This window comes from Symphodus melops, assembly GCF_947650265.1.
Source record: "Symphodus melops genome assembly, chromosome: 18".
NCBI classification, from domain to species: domain Eukaryota; kingdom Metazoa; phylum Chordata; class Actinopteri; order Labriformes; family Labridae; genus Symphodus; species Symphodus melops.
The window spans coordinates 11,530,455-11,557,931 of NC_136708.1; the positions used below are offsets into that span (position 1 = coordinate 11,530,455).

The following is a 27,477-nucleotide window of genomic DNA, read 5'->3' on the forward strand; positions in this document are numbered from 1 at the left end:
CAAGGTGGTTGGTGTTACCATGGAGATGTTCCTGAACGAGCTCAACAGTGTTTCAGTTTACAGCAACATGATGGCGCTTCCTGTGGTCATCAGGGAAAACCACTCTCAGATAAAAGACTTTAACTCAGCGGCTAACTTCGACTACTGAGGAACACTTTCACCAAACAAATGAAAAATAAAATGAATGCCACCAAAATCCTGCCGGCCTGAAGTCAACGAGCGACTGATTGAAGGTAACTGATATTAACGGTACAACAATGTTTGATCTTTTTTCCTTAATAGTGATTTATATTTATTAATTTAAATGTGTATCATTTTTTCATTTGACATTTTTTCATTTGTTTCTTCCTTTCACTAGGTGACCAAGATGGAAAAGCTGAAACAGGTAACTTTACAGTTAGTTATAAACAATAATTTGCAGTTTCTCTGAATCTCTATAAGTAACCTGTGTACATAGTTGGTGTAATGCAAAGTGTTTGAGTATTTTTGTCACAACTACAGATGGAGGATGACTCTATCTTCAATATGAGTCAGAACAGGGGATTTTCTGTTCCCCCACCTTTGCCTATGGCTTCTAATGACAAACCTTCAGAACTGTATGAAGTAAGAATATCGGTCGCTGCATCATGGTTCATCATGTTCAGAGCACAGAGACGCGAGTTATATTAACATTAATTTTTTTTTTCTCAGATTGTCTTGAGGCACAGTCATCATCCACCTATCCTCCAATCTAATTCATGGACCCTCGCAGTTCCCTTTAAAGAACAACGTCACCACCGCACTCCCAGTGAGTCTATTGCAAACAACTTCAGCCCCCAGGTGCAGGACCTCAAGATTATTAAACTCCAGCACAGACGTAAAACTGTCCGCAAATCTTTGGTGAAATCAGCAAAACCTTGTATCCTTCAAATTCGCTGTTATAGCAGGTTCATTAGTTTGATATTGAATGAAAAAATTAAATGCAAATGCTTAAATTGGCTCTACAAATTTCATATCAGAATTTGGATCTTAATGTGGTGTTAAGTATATATCCCACCAGAAAGGAGTCAAGCCGTTACACCAAGGAAAAGGTAGTTATTTCATTAAAGCTATGCATTTCAGTAACATTTTATCTCTTGTTTGTGGTTTTACTGAAGGAGATTGATCTGATATGTTAATGCTTTCACAGGAATGCATCTTTTCAGGCTTCAGTCTCACCTCGGTCAAAGCCCAGATCGAGATACATTTGCCTTCCCAGCAGCCGACCTCTGAGTCCTAAAGAGCAGCTGGATGTCATGTACAGGCAAGAGGAGAAGACAAAGAGCGAGGAGGGGGAACCTAATGACAGAGACCTGGAAGCAAGTGAAGAAATGAAAGCGTCAGTCTTTTCATTCTCATTTTTTCCCAATAGTTGATCTAAACTTTACATCCACAGAGGTACATGCACTACATCACCACTGGTGTCCCTTTCTCTGTGCTGGCGCCGCAGCCCTGCCAGCAGATGATAAACATCCTTCACCTGCTGCCTCCCAAAACTCAGGATAGCAGTAAAGCCCTCCAGATCATGAGGGCAAACTTGGAGGACGAGGTCAAAAGAAATTATTACTTCAGCCTTAAGAAGAGCATAGGTATACACATGTGTGACAGGAACTCTTTAAAAGTATCATGACTTCATTTGGAAATTTTTACCACTATGTCTTCAATATTGTTCCTTGTCAGTGGACTACATTCTGATGGACCCATCCGAGCGTCAGCGGCTTTCCATTTCCAGTGTCCCCAAACCCTTCCCCAGGAGGTTGATCCGTGCCCCAGTTCCTTGGGCAACCGGTTACAGGGAGGCCCACATGTGGCTGGGCCAACATCTGTTTACTGTGAATCACATTATGCTTCTTCTTCAGGATGTCTGGCTAAGCAGGTAATATGGACCGTGCGTGCTGTGAGGGTGTTGTATATTCTTCATAACTATCGGAACATTTCACATTCTTATTTTACTAGTTTTTTTGAAACGCAGGGATTAAAAAATGACATGTTCCTCATTAATTGTTTTTGTTCATTTATTTGTTTTTAAGTTGTTTTTTTTGGGGGGGGGGGCTTTTTGCCTTTGTTGGCTCGGACCGTTGAACAGAGACAGTACATATTGGGAGGAGAGGAGTGGGGGATAGCATGCAGCTAAGGGCTGAGGTCAGATCCAAACCCAGGGCCGCTAACCTCATTTTTCTCTTCAGGGTCACTATTTAATTTGCCTTGAGCTTTTAACAAACCGTCTTTTGACAGCATGAGCTTTAAGATCCTTTTTCAAGCTCATATTGATTAAAATCATATTCAGTTGGATTTGTGTACATGGGTAAAATAATGTATGCTTGTTAAGTTTATAAATTTGTATTAAACATCTACTTTTTATTTCAGAACAAGTGGAGAAATAAATAAATACAAATGGTTTGTTTTTTTAGCTTCTCTTCCTTGAGATTTGTCCGGCTCGAGGAGCTTTTCTCCACCAGCCTTCCCCTCCTGCCATCTGAGTTTGAAGAGTTTGTCCAGAAACAGTGCCAAACCACGAGAGATGAACTGGTCCAAAAGTAAGTACTGCCAGCTTACCAGACTCGGAAAAAAACAGCCAGCCTGTCAGTGGCTTTTATGTGCACACAGTATGTACATAACCATGAGGGTTAATCCTGTCATTGCTGTCTCATGTTTCCAACTTATCCACTTTGTCAGAGCCATGTCAGACTGCTTTTCAGGGGATTGTTTTACATGCTGCCTCTCTTCTGGAGTCTATTGCATCCTTTGTCTCCCACCTGTTGTGTAGCTTGTTAGACCATGTCGCAGCATGACTGAAATATGAGTCTTTGTCATCTGTTCAAACTAGTTGCTGTTTTTCTCTCCACACATGTGATTTGCACCAGCTGGGATTCTGTGGTGCTACAGTGACTCAGTTTCCAGTGGCAGCCATACTTAACAGCATGATACGCCTCAGTGGATTTGTGTCAATGTGTTAACATAAATGCAGTAACTTCCGTAGTTAAATCTTGGGTTTGGAGTCACAGAAGTAAACCACGATACAAAACATAAAATAAAATAAATGTCCCATAAAAACTATTAACTATCTGGGATTATTGAAATAGTTCAAGAAAAGCAAAATGAAAAATCCCCAAATAAGGGATTAAAGTATTTAGAAAAAAATGTGATTTAAAGTCAAATCAGATTCAACTCTTGCTTTGATATTTAAAAGAGCAGGTATAACAATCGTCTCCCCTCAGGTGGCTGCCTCTCTGTGCATCACTCTTTGACATTAAGAGTGAGCAGGAGCCTCCCGTCGACGCTCAGGAGCTCTTCAGCTGTGTGGCTGTTCTCATGTCGCTGCAGCTCCGAAGCATGGTCGTAGAATCCCTGAATGACCTGTTGTATGTCTTTACGTCACATGAGGTACAGACAATGTTTGTCCTTTTTTGTTGTTGTTGTTGTTAAGCTTTAACAGAATTAGACAAGAGAACACCTGGAACCGCTCTCATTTCTCAGATGTCTGTTGTTATTATTTACAATGATTGGCCAACCTGTGTTCTGTCATTTTCAGGGTGGCAACGATTTTGCCGATGTGTTTGACGAAATGAAGTTCGTCCAGTCTCAGGTGCTGCTGGTAAAGCTACGGGTTCACGACGATCACATTGAATTTAGTCCGAGCTTTCAGGAATGCTGGGAGCTCATCCACCGAGCCTTCATGGAAATCATCAAGAGCGCTGAAGAGCTCCAAAGGGTGCAGTATTCCCAGAGTCTCATCACCATCTATTTGACATTACAAAAACGCAATTATCGCTCCGGGTTTATGATTCAGATGTTTATAATCAGCGACTCTTGTGCTTTTGTCAGGTGGAGTGTCAACTCTTTCCAAGTTGCACCAGCTTGTTCCTACGTACCATCAGGCCCGACGAGCTGCTGGTTACGGACGTCATCAACAAAGCCAACGAGGTGTTCCAAAAAAACACTGTGGGACCTGAAAAGTAATGACACATGAACTGAACTTGTGTCATTTAGTTACTCTAATGTAGCAGAAATTATGTAGGAAATTCTAATGCTACATGTCATTTTTCAGGTATGTGAATATATATACAAAATACAACAGTCTACTGGACCATACAGCAAAACAGGAGATATCAGAATTTCTTAAAGAAAAGCAGTCACGAGAAGAATTAACAGAGGTAAATAAAAATGTCCCTCTAAATTCCAGTATGTGGAGTTTCTGTTTTGACTGGCTCCAACTCTCTTCTTGTCTTCAACTGTCAGAAAATTGAGAGCATTCACCTGTTAAGGAAGGAGATTGCCTCGCTGCGAATCACCGTGCCCCTGTCGATGTTTTGTCTGTATGCTGGCGACCTTAATGAAGACCTGTGTGAGCGTGCGAAGGGACTCAAAGACAAGATCGTCACGTTTGCAGTGGAGGAGAACCGAGAGCTGAACAATGGGTGAGGGGGAACACTCTCCCCCCTCCTTAATTAAACATTTGTTCCTCTTTATTCAATTAATTTAAACTGCCAATCAGTCATGCTGTTACTTAAATTGAAGGAGAGAAAGAATGTCAACAACATAGTTTTTTTTTTTTTTTAAGGATTTGTAAAAAATATGATGAGATAAGAGACACGGTCAGAACCCCGCCAAAAACCACAGAGGAGTTGGTTTCTCTCATTCAGTACATTAAAAAGTCCAGGGAAGTGACCGTCAAAAAGCTAATAGATGAGATTGATGAGGCAGCACACCGGCTTAGCTTCCTCCTAGACTATGCCAATTTTCACAGTAAGTGCAACTTCTCATGTTTACAGAATGTTCACATTATGCACAGTACACAAAGACCATAGCGGAGTAAAGAACATATATTCCTTTATCTATTTCAAATCGAATTCCTTTTCCATGTGTTGCAATTTTTAAACTGAGAATTGTTTCCTTTTATTTCTCTAGCCGATGACTTGAGGCTCAACTCCCGTGTTTTCAAGTGGCCCGATCAGATCCTGATTGAGCTTGAGGACAGCGAGACTTCTCTAGCACAGACGAGAGAAGAGGCTGAGGACTACCTTCAAACAAGGTGACCGAATAAATGCTTTTATACACCTGGTCTCATGCAAAGACTAACCAGCACAACTAAGTGTACTTATTTTGATCATCACAGATAGTGTGAAATGTCTTTAAGCAAACTGCTGACTGCTTTATCTCAACGTGTCTGTCCCAGGGTGTTTAACTTTGACCAGAGGCTAAAGAAAGTAGACAAGGAGATACAGGCCTTTAGGAAGAAGGACATGAGAGATGAAGAGATGAAGAACAATGTTGGAAATCTCGCTCAAATTACTGCCAACCTGGAGTCTGCTCTTACTGAGCTAGAGGTAAGACACACTGCTGTATCCTCGTACATGGTTTAAAAGTACTTTTTCCTGATTGAAAGATTTGCTAACACAGACTTTATCCTTGTTTTTTTTTCCCTCCTCAGGATATTAACAAAGAGCAGACTTTGTTGGATAAGGAACAGAGCCAGTTCCCAGAGCTCCAGACTCTGATAGCTGACAAGCAGCCATATGAACAACTGTGGACCACAGCGCTAAACTTTCAAATCATGTCAGACGAGTGGATGAACGGTGAGCGACTCAAAAAGGCAATTTTTATCTTCCAAACACTAACCTGTGACTGCCGTTTAGCTCTAATTGCCACACTCAACATTTAATGGTTCAACAGGCAGAGCAAGCAGAATTCATTGAGTGTTCACTTTGCTGCGCTTCTTTTCTTGTTTATATCACAGGACCTTTCCGACTCCTGGATGCTGAGAAAATCTCAGATGAGCTGGACACCATGTGGAGGACGATGCATAAACTGATTAAGTCTTTCTCTAATCTCCCCGGGCCTTGTTGTGTGGCCAAAAGCTTCAAAAGCAAGATAGACCAGTTCAAGCAGCACCTTCCCGTCCTGACGACCATTTGCAACCCCGGCATCAAAGACCGCCACTGGGAGAAGGTTTTTCATTTTTTATTCACTGGCTCAGTTGACACTGATCTTAACCTAGTGTCAGATTCACTTTGTAAGGTCCGAGTGTCCTTCGTCTCCTGTGATCCATGAAGTCAGCGTGAATTATTTATGACACTTTTGTCTGCCTGCAGATCGGCAGTGTTGTGGGCTTTGAAGTCAAACCAGATGTGGACAGTTCGCTGATGAGCATGTTGGAGCTGGGGCTTTCCACGTTCTCTTCTAAGTAAGACGCTGACGAGCGATTGCATCACCGAACTAAATGTGCAATGTGCGATTACATTCTTACATACTGAAATAACAACATGATGTGTGACAAACAAATACTTGTGCTTCTTAGCTTTAGCTCACCATTTTGAAGTTTACACACAATCGTTGTGTATGCAACTCGTCCCTCTGCAATCAAAAATGAACCAAAAAATCTTTCATTGTTTCACCACTGAATTTGCACCAGTGAATCTGAGGGTAGCCGATAGCTTGCTTGAGCTTAAGCTGGCTGCATCCAACGTGTGAGGATTTTGTGATTTGGTAAAGTAAGGGCATACCGAGTGAGATGGATTGCTTGTTGACATAAAATTATTTCCATTATTGATTAGGATCCATGTTTTGTTGTATGTTTCTTCTAAGTGTTCACATTGCAACTGCGTTGGCATGAACTAAAATCTCACCCTGATACCTTATTTATCACGTCATAATCAGACGCTGGTTCTTTTTTTAAAATTTTTTTTTTTATCTCTGCCGTAGGTTGGAGGAGATTGGAGCGTCCGCCAGTAAAGAGCACTCTCTGGAAAAATCAGTGGAGAAGATGAAAACTGAATGGGTGGAACTTCGTTTTTCCTTCACTCCGTACAGAGATACAGTATGACGAACGTTTAGAAAAAAAACAATCAAACACCCTCAATGATTAACACATCAAAGGCTTCAAATCCTAAAACATAGTGAATGTACTCTCTGACAGACACTCGCATCTCTCAGGATTGAATGTCAACAACCTTTGATATGACATTATAGGGAACAAGCATTGTGAGTGCAGTGGATGACATCCAGGTGCTTCTCGATGACCACATCATTAAGACGCAGACCATGAGAGGTTCACCTTTCATCAAGCCAATCGAGACAGAATGTAAGGTAAGGTACATGTCGTTCTACTCTATCATGAGTAGCACTAAATCACATTTTCAAGCTTTTACATTGGACACACATACAGATGATTGACACAAACTCTGGCAGCATATTAGAGCGTGACTCCGTGGCCTGACTGAACTAACGCCAGGCTCGGCGTTATGTAGCCCAAATCTGCGGGCTAAAGCCACAAAAGTCACCTATGTGTTTGTATTTGCAACAAGAGAAGACGTGAGCACATCTTCATGGCACAAAAAGTAACAAATCTGCCGCTCTAAATACAATATCAGCCTAACAACTCTAAAGCGCAGGGAATGTGGTCTTTTCATGGCCATTAAACAACCATAAATAATTCCGGATGATAGAACCTCTGTAAGGTAATCTTCATTTATATCTGTGCATCCAAATAAACGTCTTTTTAATCATGCAAACCTTGCTTAAAAACCCAACTGTAGCTCTATGATCCTCTAACTGTGCTATTCTCACTGTTGTACTGTTACCATAGCAATGGGAGGACAAGCTGCTGAGTATGCAGGACATCATCGACTCTATGTTGACATGTCAGTCTACTTGGCTCTACCTTGAACCAATCTTCAGCTCTGAGGACATCATTGCACAGATGCCTGAGGAGGGACGCAAGTTTGGCATCGTGGACGGCTACTGGAAGAACATCATGGCCGAAGCGGTAAAAATCTTCTCAACCCACAACTGACTGTTTTTGGTGTGTGAAAAAAAAAAAGAAGGGATTTTTTAATACATTTGTCTTCGCTTTGGTTTTCTGTGTGATTATGATCCAGGTTAAGGACACACATGTGCTGGTGGCCACAGACCAGCCCAACATGCTGCAACGGTTACAGGAGTCCAACATGTTTCTAGATGACATCCAAAAAGGCCTCAATACCTACCTGGAAAAGAAGAGGCTCTATTTCCCAAGGTTGGGCAGCTGCTATTAGCCCTTCATACAAAATGTGATCGTTTTTTTTTTTTTTTTTTATAATTCTTTATTTAGGATCATTGCATTTCCAACACATTGTCATTGCAGGTTACATTCTTTCACAGTCTGATCCATTATTCTTTTTCTTTTTTTTTTTTGTACATCGTATTACAACATTAAACAGAACAAAACATGGGGTGTGATACAAGATTATAAAGATGGGAGAAAGAGAAGAGGAAAAACCTAACCAAACAAAGAAGAACAGAAACACAGTTTAATAGGTTTCCACCTCCCTCCCCTCCCCCTCAAACATGGGCCGGGCATCTCGGGGTAATATACATTTTCCACGTCTTCCAAATTTCCTCAAATTTACAGTCCTGGAGTCTCACAGAGAAAGTAATTCTTTCCATTACATATATTTCATGTATAATGTCATACCATTCCTTAATAGATGGAGTATTTGGTTTAAGCCATTTCCTTGTGACTGCTTTCCTCGCTGCTGCACTCAGTATTCCAAACAGTTTCTTAGTTGTAGTATTTGTGTTCGTTGAAGTTAGTAGTCCAAAAAAAAGTTCGTCCCAATTAAAGGTTTTTTTTGTCGAAATGGACCTTGCGCCAAAAAGAGTGTACCTTTGGACAGTCCCAAAACATATGATAGTGATTAGCATCCTGAGAGCCACATTTCCTCCAGCAGCTGGTGGTACCTGAATAGTAAGATGATTGAGCAGGGGTGATAAAATGTCTACAAAGAGTCTTCCAGCCAAAAGTCCTCCAGAAAAGTGAGCTTGAGATTCTCCATTGAGCTTCACAATATTCAGTCCATACTTCCCCTGGGATGCACTTATTACTCTCCTTTTCCCATTTTTGTTTGATATGTGTGCTGTCTACTGTTTTGATACCCTGGAGCCCTTTGTAAAGTCTTGATATCACTTTAAGCCCTGAGTCGTCCTTATATGCACTAATAAAGATTTTCAGTAGGTCATTTTCAAAAGCAGCTCTACTTTGTGTCATGGAACTGTTTATGTGATGACGTATCTGCAAAAATCTAAAAAAATCAGTATTTTTTTAAGCCATGTAATCTTTTAAGTGTTTGAAAATCATTCATTTTGCCCCGGTCAAAGAAAGTACAATATGATGAGAGACCCCGATGTGCCCATCCCTTATAACTTACGTCCAACTTGTTTGGGGTGAAGTCTATATCATGAGAGCACCACTTAAGAATTTTTATCTCTTCCAATAAATTATTTTTTGTGATAACATTTAACCAAATCTTCAGAGGTACGTTGATCCAATTATTACCTAAGTCGACTAAATTTTTAATTAGTCTTTTATCTCCTAACCTCGCCTGAATAGGAACCGCTCCGGACACCTTCTCTTCAATTTCCTTCCATCTGGCTTGGTAGTCAGAGTTGCACCAACAATAGAGGATCCTTAGCTGGGCGGCTTTATAATAGTCCTTAAGACAGGGGAGTGCAAGTCCACCCCTCTTCTTTGTCAACTGAAGAATTTGAAATTTTATCCGAGGTTTTCTTCCATGCCAAATGTATCGTGATATTAATTTATCCCATTCATTAAATTGTTTGTCAGTTATTTCAATTGGGAGAGTTTGAAACAAATACAGGATTCTCGGCAAAATATTCATCTTTACTGACTCAATTCTCGACTCAAAGCTTAGTATCGGTATCAAATTCCATCTTGTTATGTCCTCCTTTAATTTTTGACTTAATTGGATAAAGTTTAAAGCATATAGGTTTGTAAGGTCTCTTGGTATGTTAACCCCCAGGTATCTTATGTGGTCTTGGTCCACAAAATGGGATCGTTTTTAAGAACATCATTGATGTGTTTGTTTTTTTTTGTCCCACGTCTTCTTCATCTCGTCTCCAGGTTCTTCTTCCTCTCCAACGATGAGCTGCTGGAGATCCTGTCTCAGACTAAAGACCCTCTGTGTGTGCAGCCCCACCTGAAGAAGTGCTTTGAGGGCATCGCCAAACTGGAGTTCACCAAGGACATGGCCATCACTGGCATGATCAGCTCTGAGAAAGAGACCATTCCCTTCACAGAAAAGATTTACCCAGCCCATGCAAAGGTGTAGGACAGATAGTGTCAAGAGTTTCATAGAGGTGTGTCTCTGTTGGACATGACTGGACGCTTTCCTTCTCATTTTAGGGTATGGTTGAGAAGTGGCTTCTGCAGGTGGAGAAGCTCATGTTACGGAGTGTTCTGCATGTTATCCATCAAGGAGTGATTCAGTACACAGAGGTATTTGGAATTGTTGAACTGGCCATGAACCAAGCTATTCATAGCTTTGCTTTGGTGCTTGTATTTTATCATTTGATCATTTGATGTTTTTTTTCCATTAAACAAGCCATGTTTCTTGGGGAAGTACAAAAATTCTGGCTGATTAAGAGTTTGAGGCTTCTTCACATTATTCCTCTTCATACTTGTATGTTTCCTGGGTGGTGCTGTATTAAACTTGATTGTTTTTGGTTTTAGCTGCCCAGGAAGAAGTGGGTGTTGCAGTGGCCTGGCCAAGTTGTCATTTGTGCTTCCTCCATCTTCTGGACAACTGAAGTATCTGAAGCCATCCAGACTCATTCTCTTCCTGTCAGTACCCGCACATACACTACGCAGCTAACTTTCACATTCCAAAAACAACTTCATCACCACTACATTCCAGTCTTAACTATGTACTACTTTCTATTCCATCAAAGTCCTATGTGGAGCAGTGCAACGCCCAGATCGCTGACATCGTGGAGCTGGTGCGTGGGAAGCTGCCAGGAGGGGCGAGGATGACCCTTGGTGCCCTCACTGTTATAGATGTTCATGGTAATTTAACTGTTGTTGTAAATGTATGAAGTCCGTTCTCTGAACTAAATCCAGCTTGCAGAATATGATTGTGCTTTTTTTTCCCCTCTCTTAGCTCGAGATGTTGTAGCCAAACTGGCAGACGATCGCATCTCCTCACTGAATGACTTTGCGTGGATTTCTCAGCTGCGGTACTTCTGGGAGGACGACGAAGTGATGCTGCGTATGATCACCACCTGCTTGAAATATGGCTATGAGTACCTGGGCAATTCTCCTCGTCTTGTTATCACACCACTTACAGACCGCTGCTACAGGTATCCCATCATTTGTAACATAGTTTGTGATTGGCTACGGATGGAGAAAAGCAAGATGTAGAAAACAAGAGAAAAAAACAACAACATAGTGCTCTTTTGTTTTATGCATTTATGTCATGACTTTGTCGTACACCAGAACTCTGATGGGGGCTTTGAAGTTGAATTTGGGTGGTGCTCCCGAGGGTCCTGCTGGAACTGGCAAGACTGAGACCACAAAAGACCTGGCTAAAGCCCTGGCTAAACAGGTGGATTAAAATAGTTTACATTCAACCACTGATCTGCATTTCTCCCTTCCACCGTTTCCCCCTTTTACTGACATGATAGAGCTTTTCTTTTCTTCTCCTAGTGTGTGGTGTTCAACTGCTCCGATGGTCTGGACTACAAAGCTATGAGTAAGTTCTTCAAAGGGCTGGCTCAGTCTGGAGCTTGGGCCTGCTTTGATGAGTTTAATCGCATTGAGGTGAGCACGTCTGCTGTTGCATTGATTTAAATCTGCGTCGATCCGCCATATGAAATCAAACAGTCTATCTGCTTTGACTGAATAGTAGAGAGAGAATCATGAGAAATGTTCTGTCTACAAAGATTTAGCGTAGTATTAGTTGGTTTTGCTGTTCCGTTAATAAAAAAAAAGGAGCAGCATTTAGTTCAGAAGTCAGCGTTGATATGAGATCTTTGACTCAGAAAACAAAGCCACATTTAGATCAATCGCAGCTCAGCGAGACATAGAGAAGCTCACTGGCTTTCATGCTGAGCAGAATGGATTATTTTAACACTCTTCACACTGTCCAAACAAACCGAGTGATTGACAGGTTGTACCTCATATAAAACACTGCCATCACTTCATATCCTCTCTTTTGCTCTCTCATACTCGACTGTACGATATTTTATATTTCATTTCTCTTCTTTCTTTTTTTTTTTTTTTACATTTTTTTCCAAGTAATGAAATAGTAACCTACCAGAACCAGTTAATATTTATTTGTTTAGCTCCAAATGAATGAAATGAAATTAAAACGTTATCTCGAGTCTTCACAAAGAGCAGGTACATTACCATACTCTTTGTTATATTAAAGGGCTCTTATTATGTTATTATGATACAGAATAGGAACTTTAAGACTAACAAGTGTCTCTTGTGGAGTACATTGAAAATATTATCTTTCAACACATTTGTTTCTTACTTGTTTTTGGTCATTTGAGGAGTGGAGCCTGCAGCATGTAGCATGCACTCTTACTGAGTCAAACCAGAGCCCCAACTCAGTCGAGTTTGTTGCATGTGCCACAGGTGGAGGTGCTCTCTGTGGTGGCTCAGCAGGTCCTCTGCATACAGCAGGCCGTCGCCAAAGATCTGAAGACCTTCATGTTTGAGGGGACAGAGCTGTCACTTAACCCAACCTGCTCTGTGTTCATCACCATGAACCCGGGTTACGCTGGTAGGGCCGAGCTTCCTGACAACCTGAAGGTACATCAAGAACAATCTGGAACTTCACTTAACAGCAGAGAGTCACGATACAGAAGATGTAGGAGACGTGTTTAGGGGTTAAGATGCTCGCTGTACTGTTGTAAATCTTATTTTTCTGCAGGCTCTCTTCCGTACGGTGGCCATGATGGTGCCAGACTATGGTCTCATTGGAGAAATCTCATTATACTCCATGGGCTTCATTGAATCTCGCAGGTACTGTATGTAAAACGGCAAATCCATTTTTTGTTTGACAGAGGTCCCTGTAGGTTCATTCATGTAAGGATAAGGATAATCTTTATTGATCCCACAATGGGGGAAATTTGGGTGTCACAACAGCTCCAAAAAAACAGTAAAACAGGGAATATAAACAGCATCAAATAGCAAAAAGAAGAAAAAAAAGAACAGCTATGAGCCAGTTTACATTAATTAAATAAAAGGGTTAAAGAAAAATACAATAGACTTAAATAATACAAGGCATAAATGTATCTCCAACTTTCCCCCGTAGCCTGGCTCAGAAAATTGTGGCCACCTACCGCTTGTGCTCTGAGCAGCTCTCCTCCCAGCACCACTATGACTACGGCATGCGAGCCGTGAAGTCTGTGTTGACTGCAGCAGGAAACCTGAAGCTGAAGTACCCCGAGGAGAACGAGAGCGTGCTGCTGCTAAGGGCACTGATGGACGTCAACATGGCGAAGTTTTTAGCCCAGGACGTACCACTGTTTCAGGTGAAAAATATGACAAAACAAACCGAGGCAGTTCATGTTTTTATAAGTAATTATCAACTTGTCAATGGACCAATTATTCTGTTTTCCCACTTGCTACCCACAGGGTATCATCTCTGATTTATTCCCTGGCATTGTCCTTCCAAAACCAGACTATGAGCTCTTCCTCAATGCTCTTAATGACAATATTGCCAAGCTCAATCTCCAGCCTGTCCCATGGTTCATTGGCAAAATTATCCAGGTACCAACGTGGAGTATTGCTTTGTAACACATCTGGCTCAGTATAAAGTTGCTGTTGCATTGTTAGACTTAAGCCTCATAAGTTAGGATTTGTTTTCTGATTCTCTGTAGGTGTATGAGATGATGTTAGTTCGCCATGGTTTCATGATAGTAGGAGACCCTCTGGGAGGAAAGACTTCTGCTTACAAAGTTCTTGCTGCTGCCCTTGAAGACCTTTTTAAGGGTAGTTTTAAAGTCCTTTTTAAAGTTTGAAACATTTTGTTATTGGACCATGTTAAACCATTCGGGAATGCATTTTGTTCGAGATGAAACATTTGGCAGTTCTTATTCTTTTCCTCCAATTTTTTTTAGCCAAGCTAATGGAGGAGTTTGCAGTGGATTACCGTATCATCAACCCCAAGGCCATCACCATGGGCCAGCTGTATGGCTGCTTCGATCCAGTCAGCCACGAATGGTCGGACGGTGTGCTGGCCACCTCTTTCAGGGATCAGGCTAGTTCCACATCAGAGAAGCGACAGTGGATCCTCTTTGATGGGCCCATTGATGCCGTCTGGATTGAAAACATGAACACTGTTTTGGACGACAACAAGAAGGTAAACTTACGTTTCCAGATTCAGATTTAGACAACTTTATTTATTCCTGAAGGGTGATTCAGTTTATAAAAGAAATCAAAACATTAAAAAAAAAACATTCACAGCAGCCTTTAGACAATTACATTCAACACAACAGACCAGTAGACGCACAGGTCTGATAGCTGAAAGAATAGCTATCAGACTCTTAAATTACATGTTTGTCTTCATGGGAGGGACAAGATAGCCCCGTCCTGAGGGCATTCAAGAAAAGTCAGGTGAGAAAAGGTGATTTAGGTTTAATCCCTTTAGCTACCTGGACCAGGAAGTCCTTTCCACAGGAACCAGGTCATATAGAATTTCTTCCCATTGGCAAATTGTTTGTCCTACTTATTTATTAAAACATTTTGATCCGCAGACAAGTGATCACCATCTACAAATAACCCTAACCCAATAAATAACGTTTTCCAGTTAAAGCCTTATTAAGATGTGGCTGTCTTGTCCACTTTATCTTCTGCCAGCTTTGTCTGATGAGTGGGGAGATCATCCAGATGAGTTCAAAAATGAGCCTCATCTTCGAAACTGCTGACCTGGAGCAAGCCTCTCCGGCTACCGTCAGCAGGTAAGCAACACAGAAGGAAAGTGCACCAACATCTGTTAAAGTTTAGAAGTCAGGTAAGTGTTACTAATTCTAATGTTTTCTCTCTAACTGTCTGAAGGTGTGGGATGATCTACATGGAACCTCTACAGCTTGGTTGGCTCCCCCTCAGAGATTCCTACATCAACACTCTGCCTGGAACTCTAATCGATGAGCACAGACAACTGGTGAGGTGGTCAACATGCATTCCTTAAAGGGCTTGTTTTGTTCCCTTTTTGTATTTTTTTTTAATGTTGTCATCTCCTATCTGCTTGTATTTGTTTTGTCTCGCAGATAGTAGATTTGTTTGATTGGCTGGTTCAGCCCTGTCTTGACTTCATAGACGGGGAGTGTCGCTTTGTCATTCAAACATCTCCACTTCACTTAACCTACAGCCTGATCAAGTTGTACACCTGCCTGATGGGTATGAAAGAATCACACTTAATCAATAAAAATGTGTCTTTGTTTCCTGTTTTTAGTTTTAACGTAACTTTCTATACACAGATGAGATTTCTGAGTCAGGAGCCAATGGAACACCCATGTCCAGCCAGCAGATTAGCATGTGGCTGCAGAGTCTTTTCCTATTCGCTGTTGTTTGGACTCTGGGTGGGACCATCACTGGAGAGAGTCGTAAGAGATTTGACGTCTTCTATCGTAATCTGATCGTGGGCATGGACGATGAGCACCCTCGGCCTAAGAGTTTCAAACTCAAAAAGAACAACCTCTTCCCTGAAAGAGGTAGAAAATATCAACAAATATTGTGTTTTAATTAACTGGGAAATACTTCCTTTTTGACATTAGCAATTTCCTAATCCCTTTCAGGTACTGTGTATGACTTCTACTTTCACAAGGATGGACAAGGACAATGGAATGCATGGACCGACTCAATCACGAAAGAAGAAAACGTCATTCCAGCTGGTGCTAACGTGAGTGTCATTTGATTTATATCACAGAAGTTGCCACTCGTCACAGCCTCTGTGTGTTCACTGAAACTCAGTTTATCCTCGCAGATATCAGACCTCATCATCCCAACCATGGAGACAGCGCGTCAGCTCTTTTTCCTGCGTACCTACCTGACACATGAAATACCCATGTTGTTTGTCGGCCCCACTGGCACCGGCAAGTCTGTTATTAACAAAAGCTTCTTGGTAAAACTTCCCAAAGAGCAGTACACACCAAACTGTATCAACTTCTCAGCTCGCACCTCAGCAAATCAGACCCAAGACATCATCATGGCCAAGCTGGACCGAAGGAGGAAGGGTGTGTTTGGACCTCCTGTGGGAAAGAAGTGTGTCGTCTACGTTGGTAAAGTATCATCGCATACTGTTTAAATAGATCACCGATACAAGGTGTCATACCCTGACATTCTTTAATCAAACGCTGTTGTTTACCCCGTCTATGAAGACGATCTGAATATGCCTGCTAAGGAAATTTATGGCGCCCAGCCACCAATTGAACTGTTGAGACAGTGGATTGACCATCACCACTGGTATGACAAGAAAGACACCTCCACCCTAAATATAGTGGACGTCCTGTTTTTGTCTGCAATGGGGCCCCCTGGTGGTGGCAAGAATGATATTACAGGTATTTTCTTTTTATATACTGTATATACACAAAGTATATTTAAGTAATTCCAAAAGTCAAGGCGATACGTTTTACTGCTTCTTACATTTAGTCATTTTTAATTAAATATTAGGCCGCCTCACTCGTCACTTGAATGTCGTCTCAATTGATTCCTTTGATGACGAGACACTGACCAAGATATTCAGCTCCATCACTGACTGGCACTTCAGCAAGGGCTTTGAAGCTACTTTCTACAGGTACAAGTATAACGATGTCATACAGTGTTAAAGTTATGTGAACCATTTTTGATCTTGAGACATATTTTAAATTCTTCTGTCCAAGGCTTGGCAAGATCATGGTCCAGGCCACCATGGCAGTCTATAAAGACACCATGGACAGCTTCCTCCCCACCCCGTCAAAGTCCCACTACATCTTCAACTTGCGCGACTTTGCTCGAGTCATAAGAGGCGTGCTCCTGGCTCCATATACACACATGCAGGTGAAATCAATATAGAAGAGGAATGTTCCCATGAATTGTCTTGAAATATTGTATCTCTCATGTCGTTTTTATGCCATCTGTTGTAGAATGGAGATAAACTGATCCGCCTGTGGATCCATGAGCTGTACCGTGTATTCTATGACCGACTCATTGACAGCGAAGACAAGGAGACGTTCTTCAGCATCGTCAAAGAGAGAACCTCAGGCTTCTTTAAACAGAGTGTGGAAAAGGTACGTTTGCTGTGTTCATACATACACACACACACGCTCACTCAGAAATCACTTCAGTGAAATACAACAGGATTAGATCAAATGTGTACACAAATACATTTTATTGTCCCCTTGGGTAAAGTGCTGCCAAACACTCACCTGGGTGAGGCATTGTTTTGCATGTTGCATTTTTAATCCCAACTTAAGAACAAACACATTTTTGTAAAATGATCCTCACAAAACAATCAGCCAGATTGACTCAGAATACGTTCTGTCCTACTCTAAGTATTTCTGCATTATGTGCTTGTTTTTCTTGTTTTTCAAAACAAAACCAATAAAACACCTCAACAGAAGTCAGCTCTTTGTACAGTGTTACAAACTGTGCACCAACTTGTGTTTGAATTGTGAACCTGTTTTGTTGTTTTGTAGCTCCTGAGTCATCTCAGTCCTGATGGAGATGTAGGGGACGAGAGTGTCCGTAGTTTGTTCTTTGGCGACTATGCCAATCCAGATTCTGATGTTAAGGCCTACGATGAAATCACCGACCTGCGTGCCTTACAAGAAGCCATGGAGTTCTACCTGGATGAGTTCAACAGCTGCAGCAAGGCACCCATGTCCATCGTTATGTTCAAATTTGCCATTGAGCACATTTCCCGTATTTGTCGGGTGCTTAAACAAGACAACGGCCACCTACTACTGGTGGGCATTGGCGGTTCTGGGCGTCAGAGTGCCACGAAGCTAGGCACCTTCATCAATGACTATGTCCTGTTCCAGATTGAGTTAACTAAGAACTACAGCATCTCGGACTGGAGGGATGACCTTAAGCGGATAATGCTTAAAGCAGGCATCGAGGGAAAGAGCCTGGTGTTCCTGTTCAATGACAGTCAAATCAAGGACGAAGCCATGTTAGAAGACATCAACATGCTGCTCAACACTGGGGATGTTCCGAATATCTTTGCTGCAGACGAACGTGCTGACATCATCGAGAAAGTGCAGGGAATTGCCCGGATGGAGGGCAAGAAAATTGATGCGACGCCGCTTTCTATGTACAACTTCTTCATTGACCGTGTGAAGACAAACCTTCACATTGTGCTCGGTAGGAAACTCGAATTATCTGTATTTTATTTTGGAATTTAAGTTCTAGAGATTTGTTTCAACAGGAATCTTTTTGTATTCGACAGCTATGAGTCCCATCGGTGATGCATTCAGGAACCGTCTCAGGATGTTCCCCTCTCTTATCAACTGCTGCACCATTGACTGGTTCCACGCATGGCCAGAAGATGCTCTGGAGATGGTGGCGCACAAATTCCTAGAGGATGTGGAAATGGACACTGACATCAGGCGGGAGTAAGGAGATCAAAAGGTGAAAAAATGGTGGCTCTTTAAATGTGTAGTGTTCCCTCATTTGTTCTTTTCTGTGACCTCAGAGTGGTGGAGATGTGCAAGACTTTCCAGACAAGAGTCCGAGAGATGTCTCAGATGTACTTCTCCAGACTGAGAAGGCACAACTACGTCACCCCAACCTCTTATCTTGAGCTCATCCTCACCTTCAAGACTCTACTCAATTTGAAAAGGAGTGAAGTTGATGGTGCAAGGAACCGTTACATCGTTGGTCTTCAGAAACTGGAGTTTGCTGCGTCTCAGGTCGGTCGATACGTTCACACTTTCATCATCTTCGATCATTAATGCTGTCGGAACATCTTCATCTACTTCCTTTTTATTTGGTCCACAGGTGTCAGTGATGCAGGAGGAGCTGACGGCCTTGCAGCCAGAGCTCATTAAGACCTCAGCGGAAACAGATAAGATGATGCTTAAGATAGAGGGGGAAACAGTGGAGGTGGACGCTAAGAAAGAACTGGTGTCTGCTGATGAGAAAGTGGCGAATGAGGCAGCAGCTGCGGCCAAAGCTATTAAGGTCAACATACTTCATAGACAGAGACACATGAAGCCAGCCAAGAATTGATGTAGTATTGTGTTCATGATGCAGAATGATTGACATGTTGTTATTGTTCTGTTACCATATTTGCTTCACTCAAAGTTGTGTGCTGGGTTGTCTTTTCAGGATGAGTGTGAGGGAGACCTGGCAGAAGCGATGCCTGCTTTAGAGGCTGCCTTGTCAGCCCTGGACACCTTAAAACCTTCAGATATTACAGTCGTGAAGTCTATGCAGAACCCCCCCGATCTAGTCAAACTCGTCATGGAGTCCATCTGTATCATGAAGGGCATCAAACCTGAGAGAAAACCAGATCCTGGTGGCTCAGGTAAATCCAAAGTTTAAGATTTAAAGATAAGATTTTAAATTGCCTCATTCTTATAGGGAAATATGAGTGTACTTTTAAAGGAAAAAAAATCAAATACGATAGCATTGTAACTGTTGTTCATGTGGCAGGTAAGATGATTGAAGACTTCTGGGGCCCCTCCAAAAAGCTCCTCGGAGACCTGAAGTTTTTGGAAAGCCTTAAAGCCTACGACAGAGACAACATTCCTGCCCCAAACATCAAGAAAATCAGGGATAAGTTCATTGACAACCCAGAATTCCAGCCTTCTGTCATTAAAAACGTTTCCTCGGCTTGTGAGGGTCTCTGTAAATGGGTGCGAGCCATGGAGGTGTATGAGCGCGTCGCCAAAGTGGTGGCCCCGAAGAAGGAGAGACTGAAACAGGCTGAGGAGGAGCTCGGCGTGCAGATGGCGATGCTGGCTGTGAAGAGAGGTGAGCTGAAGGAAGTCGAGGACAGACTGCAGAGCCTGAACGATGACCTGGCGGCCATGATGACCAAGAAAAATGACTTGGAGAGCAACATTGAGCTGTGTTCTCAGAAGCTGATCAGGGCAGAGAAGCTGATTGGTGGGCTGGGTGGGGAGAAGGACAGGTGGACAGAGGCTGCAAGGCAACTACTGATCAGGTATATCAAAATACTCAAGAACTCTGTTTAGCACAGGCAAAGCCGAGGCCTCACAGGGAAGATGAATTTCACATTTTATTACTCTGGAAACTTCACATGAGGAAAAACTACAGATTGTGACTCGAGAATCTGCAACTTTATGCACTAACTAACTAGCTAAAGCCTTCTAAACATGACTTTTAAACACACACCTTTAAGCAGCATGTTGGGAACAAGGAGGCCTGCATGAGAATTGGTAATCCTTTAATAATGCTGGTAAATCTCTATATATTTATAATCCAGCTGTTGTTAGAAAATAAGGCAAAGTCATTTATTGCTGAGAAAAATGGATGCCACAAACTGTTGAAAAGTAGCACAAAATCATATAAAATTGAAAGCTATTGGTTCTAGCAGAGGATTATTTAGAGCCCAAGATACTCTTCTTGTTTTTTTAAGGTTATAGAACATTGTTAGCTTTCTGATGGTCCTGTTTTTCATTTTACAAATTTCTTCTGCAGATACACCAACCTGACAGGAGACATACTCCTCTCTTCAGGAATCGTATCTTACCTCGGGGCGTTCACCGTGGACTACCGTACAGAGTGTCAGGAGCAGTGGCATATCCTTTGCCAGGAGAAGAAAGTCCCCTGCTCTGACGACTTCACGCTCAGCAACACTCTGGGTAACCAGGTGGCCATTAGGGCGTGGCAGATAGCCGGATTGCCAGTGGACTCATTCTCCACAGACAACGGCATCATCGTGTTTAACTCCCGTCGCTGGCCGCTAATGATCGACCCTCAAGGTCAGGCCAACAAGTGGATCAAGAACATGGAGAAGGCAAATAAACTGGCTGTCATTAAACTCTCTGATGCAAACTACGTGAGGGTTTTGGAGAACTGCATCCAGTTTGGCACTCCGGTTCTTCTGGAGAACGTCGGAGAGGAACTGGATCCGGTGCTTGAGCCTGTGTTGCTGAAGCAGACCTTCAAGCAGCAAGGCGTGGAGTACATGAAAATAGGGGAGAATATCGTGGAATATTCGAAAGACTTTTTGTTTTATATGACCACAGGACTGAGAAACCCTCACTACCTCCCAGAGGTGGCTGTCAAGGTGTGTCTGCTGAACTTCATGATCACACCACAAGGCCTGCAGGACCAGCTTTTGGGCCTCGTAGCAGCCAAAGAGAAACCAGAGCTGGAGGAGAAGAAGAACCAGCTCATCCTGGAGAGCGCCGCCAACAACAAGCAGCTAAAGGAGATCGAGGATAAGATCTTACAGGTGCTCTCGTCTTCTGAGGGAAACATTCTGGAGGATGAGACGGCCATTAAGATCTTGTCATCATCCAAAATCCTCTCCGAGGATATCTCAGAGAAGCAAAAGATTGCCAGTGTGACAGAGAAAGAGATTGATGACACTCGCATGGGTTACCGTCCTGTGGCTGAACACTCGTCCATATTGTTTTTCTGCATCTCAGAATTGGCAAACATAGAGCCCATGTACCAATACTCGCTGACCTGGTTCATTAACCTCTACCTGTATTCTATCGCAGACAGCGTGAAGAGCGAGGACGTAGCCGAGAGGATCGACAACATAGTCGATCACTTCACCCTCAGCATCTACAACAATGTGTGTCGCTCGCTCTTTGAGAAGGACAAACTGCTTTTCTCTCTGCTGCTCACCGTAGGCATCATGCAGGGTAAGGGTGAGGTCGACGACAAAGTGTGGCGCTTTCTGCTCACAGGTGGCATCGCTTTGGATAACCCCCACCCTAACCCTGCTCCGGAGTGGCTCTCTGAAAAATCCTGGTCGGAAATTGTCAGGGCATCAAAACTTCCAAAATTGGACGGTTTCTTGGAGCACGTCCAAGACAACGTGTCGGAATGGAAGAAGCTGTACGATTCAGGGCGGCCCCATAAGGAACAGTTGCCCGACCAGTGGAGTGGGTTGGTGGGGATGGACAGAATGGTGGTCATCAGGTGCTTCAGGCCGGATAAACTCGTCCCAGCAGTGCAGGATTTCATCGTGAGTTACATGGGACAGGCTTACATCGAACCGCCGACATTCGATCTTGCAGGGAGTTACAAAGACTCCAACTGCTGCTCTCCTCTCATCTTTGTGTTGTCTCCGGGATCTGATCCAACTGCAGGTGATTGAGCCAAGACTTGGGATTATTCTGCATATTAAAACAAAATAGTTTAAACATAACTACCGTACATGTAAAAAAACAAAAGAGAACAGGGTTCAGAAGTGACTCCATCCTCTGTTATTGATTGCTACGAGTCTGAATTGCATTGTTTCTCCAGGTTTACTGAAGTTTGCTGATGACCAAGGAATGGGAGGCAGCAAGATCCAAACCATTTCTCTGGGACAGGGTCAAGGACCGATAGCAGCTCTGATGATTGACAAAGCCATAGAAGAGGGCAGCTGGGTGGTGCTGCAGAACTGCCACCTGGCCACCAGCTGGATGCCCGCTCTCGAGAGGATCTGTGAGGAGACCATCAACCCCGAGTCCACACACCCAAGCTTTAGGTAACAGACTCTAAACACTGACATGAACTAACAGAGATTCTCACGTGAAGACAACAATAAAGTATTCTCTCCTCTCCAGGTTGTGGTTAACCAGCTATCCATCTGACAAGTTCCCCGTCAGCATCCTGCAGAACGGGCTGAAAATGACCAACGAGCCCCCCAAAGGAATAAGAGCTAACCTGTTGCGTTCCTACCTGAGTCACCCCATCTCCGACCCGTCCTTCTTCAACAGCTCCAAGAAACAAGTCACTTGGCAGAAGTTTCTGTTCGGTCTGACCTTCTTCCACGCTCTGGTACAAGAAAGGAGGAACTTTGGACCTCTGGGTGAGAAATACAAACTGCAGCTCTTTCTCATCTGTTTCATACAGTTTTTAATTGCTTTAACGATTTCAATGTTGAGGGTTTTAATCTATGCTGTATCATTATTCTGCCTTTAGATGAAAAGAAAACCAACATGCTGTTTCTTCTGTCTGTTTTCTCTCAGGTTGGAATATTCCCTACGAGTTTAATGAGTCCGACCTAAGGATAAGTATGAGGCAGATCCAGATGTTCCTGGATGAGTATGTTGAAGTTCCACTGGAGGCCCTGGCATACCTTACAGGTACGAATTTAAAGACGGTAAAACAGCAACAAGATGATATTCTGTGTAGGTTGTTTATTTTTTACACATGACTTCCCCATCTCTTGTCAAGTATGTTAAATTGAAAACATAGTAGTCACTCAAAAGTGACGAAACCTCTTTTTAACATTGAACAACATCTATTTAATCTTCTGTTTTATTTAGTTTGACTCATCTCATTCCTTCCCTTTTAGGTGAGTGTAACTATGGCGGCAGGGTGACGGATGACAAAGACAGACGCCTGCTGCTGTCCCTTCTGTCAATCTTCTACAGCTGGGAGCTCATTGAGCAGGAGGGCTATCACCTGTGTGAGGGAGATCAGTATTATGTCCCAGCTCACGGCCCCTATGAGGTACTGTCAGTGTGCCGTCTGTTTGTGACAAATTCTACAGCAAACATCCATCATATAAACACGACAGCGTCTGATTTCACTGACTAAGCCAGGGAATATTTTTCTGGCATTTAAGCTCCATTATTTTTGGTCTTGTCTAACTCTAAAAAGGATTTCCTTTATTCCAGACTTACATTAACTACATTCGCAGTCTTCCGATTTCTGCGGACCCCTGTGTGTTCGGACTCCATAGCAACGCTGACATCACTAAGGACAATCAAGAAACCAATCAGCTGCTGGAAGGAGTACTGCTGACTCTGCCTAGACAGACAGGGGGCGGGGCTAAGTCCCCTCAGGTTTGCCTCACCTGTTTTTGAAGCATATGTTGACATGATTTAACTTTGGAAGTCTTATATATATATATATGTATATATTTTTTTTAAATAAAAGTTTTTTGTTTTTATCTGTTTGTTATGTAGGAGGTGGTCGATGAACTTGCAGAAGACATTCTGTCAAAGCTGCCAGCAGACTTTGACATACAGATGGTGATTGATAAATACCCAGTCCTGTATGAGGAGTCTATGAATACTGTTTTGAGGCAGGAAATTATCCGCTTTAACAGGTGAACAAAAAACTTCTAATGCATTGTAGCTTAATATTCACGGTTTGAAAGACAAACGCTCCAAACTCATCGATCAGCCTGATGAAAGCATTACCATCAAACACCTGATCACATTCTCCCTGTTCTTCACAGACTCACTCATGTGGTCCGCATCAGCTTGATAAACATCTGTAAAGCTCTGAAGGGCCAGATCATTATGTCTGCTGAACTCGAGAACGTCTTTAACAGCATGCTGGTGGGCAAGGTGCCTGCGATGTGGGCAGCCAAATCATACCCATCTCTCAAACCAATGGGGAGCTACGTGACAGATCTTTTAGCCAGGCTGCAATTCTTACAAGTAAGAAATACGACCGTCATGGCTCAGCAGAGTTCCATTACGACTTCCAGAATGAATGGAGCACAGTGAAAAGTTCAAATCCTCAAAGTTTCTTACTCTTTTTTTTTTTGAGCGTTTGTTGGAAAATTCTAAAGTGAAGTAAAATCAAAGTTTCCATCAGAATATCAGCTGACAATACAATGCACTAATCTATTACCTGCATGGTTATTTTAACATACTCAGACTCTGCATATGCTTGGATATCGTTTTTTTTTACAGGACTGGATAGATAGTGGCCCACCTTCAGTCTTCTGGCTCTCTGGATTTTACTTCACACAGTCCTTTCTGACAGGAGTGGCTCAGAATTTTGCCAGGAAGTACACAATACCAATCGACTACATCGGCTTTGAATTTGAGGCAATTACTCAGCTAATGTTTTTGGTTACTAGTATATTGAATCATGATAACTTGATCCTAGAATTGAGTGGATTTTCATGCTCTGCATTGTTCCAGGTAACCAAAGAGGAAACCCATATGGAGGAAAAGCCAGAGGATGGGGCCTATGTGCGGGGTCTTTTCATGGAGGGGGCTCGCTGGGACAGAGAGAACATGGTCATTGGAGAATCTCTTCCCAAGATCCTCTTTGACTCTCTGCCAATCATCAAGCTCAACCCCGGAGAAATGTCGAAGTTCAAACATGAAGACATCTACGTTTGTCCTGTTTATAAAACCAGTGCTCGCAGAGGGACCCTGTCCACCACGGGTCACTCCACCAATTACGTCATGTCCATTGAGCTGCCTTCTGACAAGCCACAGAAACACTGGGTGAACCGGGGGGTGGCATGCCTCTGCCAGCTGGATGACTGAGAACAATCATCAATTAAATCTGGTAAACTATATTAAAGAAAACAGCATGTGCCAAAGAAAGTCCATGTGTTTGTATACCAAAGATAAACATGTGCAAAGTGACACAATTAGCAACACAATTTCCCAAGCTGGCTAACCATAAACACCAAACTTTTGATTTAATTTTTTTCTTCTATCTGTGAGCTATACATTTCGTTGACATGGAGGATGTTTTTATTACTTAAATATCACACTAATGGTTTAAAAACATCTTCATATTTACATTGACTGGTGGCATCACATGACGATAACAACTGTTACTGATCTGCAAAAAATGTGTGTTCCTTTATTTTTTTGATTCAGAATGGGCTGTGGGTTTTTATAAATATTCAATCCTCAAAATAAAGTCAAATGAACTGGATGACTTCAGTCATCACAGTTTTGCCTTCCTGTAAAATGATCTAATCCAACAAACTATGTTATAAAGTCAAACACTAGATGGCAGCGAAGACAAACCAGTATTCAACTGAGGTATCTGGTGTTCACAATGATTTAAGTGTGTGCTCATCATTCAGAGATATAATCTCAATTTGATGTCAGTTTCCTCAAGAGTAGAGTAGAGTAAAATATGGATCACATACAATTCTGGGAACTGTAGTCAATGTCGAAGGATTGTTGAAAATAGGGGCTGTCAAAGACCACCCATTATCTTGGATGCAGCCTCGAGCCAAATACCCGTCCCAGCATCACTGGTTGTAGTCTGGGGATTAAGACAACGATTTTCTGTCCTGACAGGCAGATTCATGACTTAATTATTAAATTCTTATATTCAGCGAACAGAATTAATGCTGTTCTCTGAATGCAGGCCCCACATTAGAACACAGGATGCCACAAATCACAACTGAGCCTTTGAATGATGAACCTCATTCAGACAAACGGTTGTGAAAGGAATGGTGAATATAAAGAGCCTGCTGTTGCAGTTTCACTAACAGATGGCTGAGGGACGCTGATGGTGTATTTATGTGAGCACTGCCTGATGTTATGTGTAGTCAGCACTTGTGGATTCAACATAATTCATCTGACATCTGAATTCAGGTGCTGCATCAATAGCGCTACGCTAGATTATAGGGCACGAAATACTGCAACAATAAATCTATAGATCACATAACACAGTTGATGAAGGATCCTGTAGGAGATGCTCCAAATATTTCAAGAATCCCACCCATGACTAAGGGACATTTAAAAGCAAAAATTCTGACAATCAAGATCCTGTTTGCTGTCCAGAACACGAAGCACTAAAAGAGAGTCAGCACAACTTTCCATGTGTCATCTTTGATCTTCAGGCCTCTTTAAGATCATATAGTTTAAGGGTCCTCTTCCTCCATTATTATAGTATGTCTCATCTTCATCGTCATTGTCCTCATTGCCCCAATATCATATCCCCATAAATATAATATTTTTATCCTTTAACATTGTTTGGCTTTTTTTGTCGTTCAATCTATACTTATACACTGTGTTATTTTTGTTTTATTCGATATTCTCCAGTTTTAGTTCAATCATCTCACTCAAGAGTTTATATTGTATGATAGGCTATACTACTGTCTATGTTTTGTCTTGTATGTAATTTCTCCACACTACAGCTATACCTCCATGCACTTTGCAATCAATTGTTAAAAAAGGAAATTAGTTTCTTTGCATAGGCTAACTAAACAATAATTTCCCTTGAATAAGAGCGACCAAACTGAACAAACACAAGAAAAACACAAACATCTACTTGGTGCTTTATAAGTGTAATACTTGTTTACCTCAGTTTTGAGGGCAAGGACACATTTTTACTGTTCTCACTCACTGTAAGTAAAGTTAATCATGCTAAATGAGGAACTCTATGTGACACTGTGTTTTGTTACAGGGCAATTACACTGAAAATAGAGGAAACATTAATCCCATAAATCAAACAAGGGCAAAATGGTTTTATGTCATTGAATGTTGTACTCACATTGATTTGTGTAAGTATTGGTATGACTGTGTGAGTAGAATCATTTCAGTTATTTAGAGCATGTGTGTCTTACAGAGTCACAGAAAAACAATGCATCTCAGGCAATGTGAACAGCAACCTGTAGTTCATGTATATATATCTTTGTGTGCCACCGCCAATAATTACATTTTACTGACAGAAAAATCATAACTCATTCCTTTTATTTGTAATTTACCCTTGAGGAAGCTTCTTGGCATTTATCCCAAAGCTATGAATCAGAAAAATGTCTCCCCTGAATCCTTGAGCAAAAT

General features: G+C 42.1%; 1 protein-coding gene across 1 annotated transcript; it reads left to right on the forward strand.

The window, feature by feature from the left end:
- Window positions 1-25,272, forward strand: dnah3 (dynein axonemal heavy chain 3). The gene is made up of 63 exons (XM_079367911.1): window positions 1-233; window positions 359-385; window positions 502-603; window positions 691-898; window positions 1,025-1,070; window positions 1,169-1,337; window positions 1,415-1,607; window positions 1,699-1,894; window positions 2,430-2,555; window positions 3,237-3,402; window positions 3,551-3,730; window positions 3,844-3,974; window positions 4,067-4,172; window positions 4,258-4,436; window positions 4,580-4,764; window positions 4,927-5,050; window positions 5,195-5,345; window positions 5,450-5,594; window positions 5,756-5,967; window positions 6,111-6,202; window positions 6,721-6,835; window positions 6,988-7,104; window positions 7,604-7,783; window positions 7,896-8,032; window positions 9,917-10,118; window positions 10,199-10,291; window positions 10,526-10,636; window positions 10,744-10,858; window positions 10,953-11,151; window positions 11,288-11,396; window positions 11,498-11,611; window positions 12,431-12,607; window positions 12,729-12,820; window positions 13,113-13,332; window positions 13,436-13,570; window positions 13,681-13,792; window positions 13,921-14,162; window positions 14,660-14,760; window positions 14,858-14,963; window positions 15,070-15,199; window positions 15,280-15,513; window positions 15,598-15,701; window positions 15,786-16,080; window positions 16,180-16,359; window positions 16,472-16,595; window positions 16,681-16,837; window positions 16,924-17,067; window positions 17,476-18,142; window positions 18,228-18,393; window positions 18,474-18,690; window positions 18,779-18,961; window positions 19,109-19,307; window positions 19,436-19,949; window positions 20,447-22,074; window positions 22,232-22,457; window positions 22,537-22,781; window positions 22,942-23,058; window positions 23,271-23,428; window positions 23,596-23,763; window positions 23,887-24,029; window positions 24,162-24,366; window positions 24,625-24,762; window positions 24,859-25,272. The coding sequence occupies exons 2-63, from the start codon at window positions 368-370 to the stop codon at window positions 25,210-25,212; spliced, it is 12,102 nt and encodes a 4,033-aa protein (XP_079224037.1). The 5' UTR covers window positions 1-233; window positions 359-367; the 3' UTR covers window positions 25,213-25,272.
- Window positions 25,273-27,477: the final 2,205 nt, after the last annotated feature.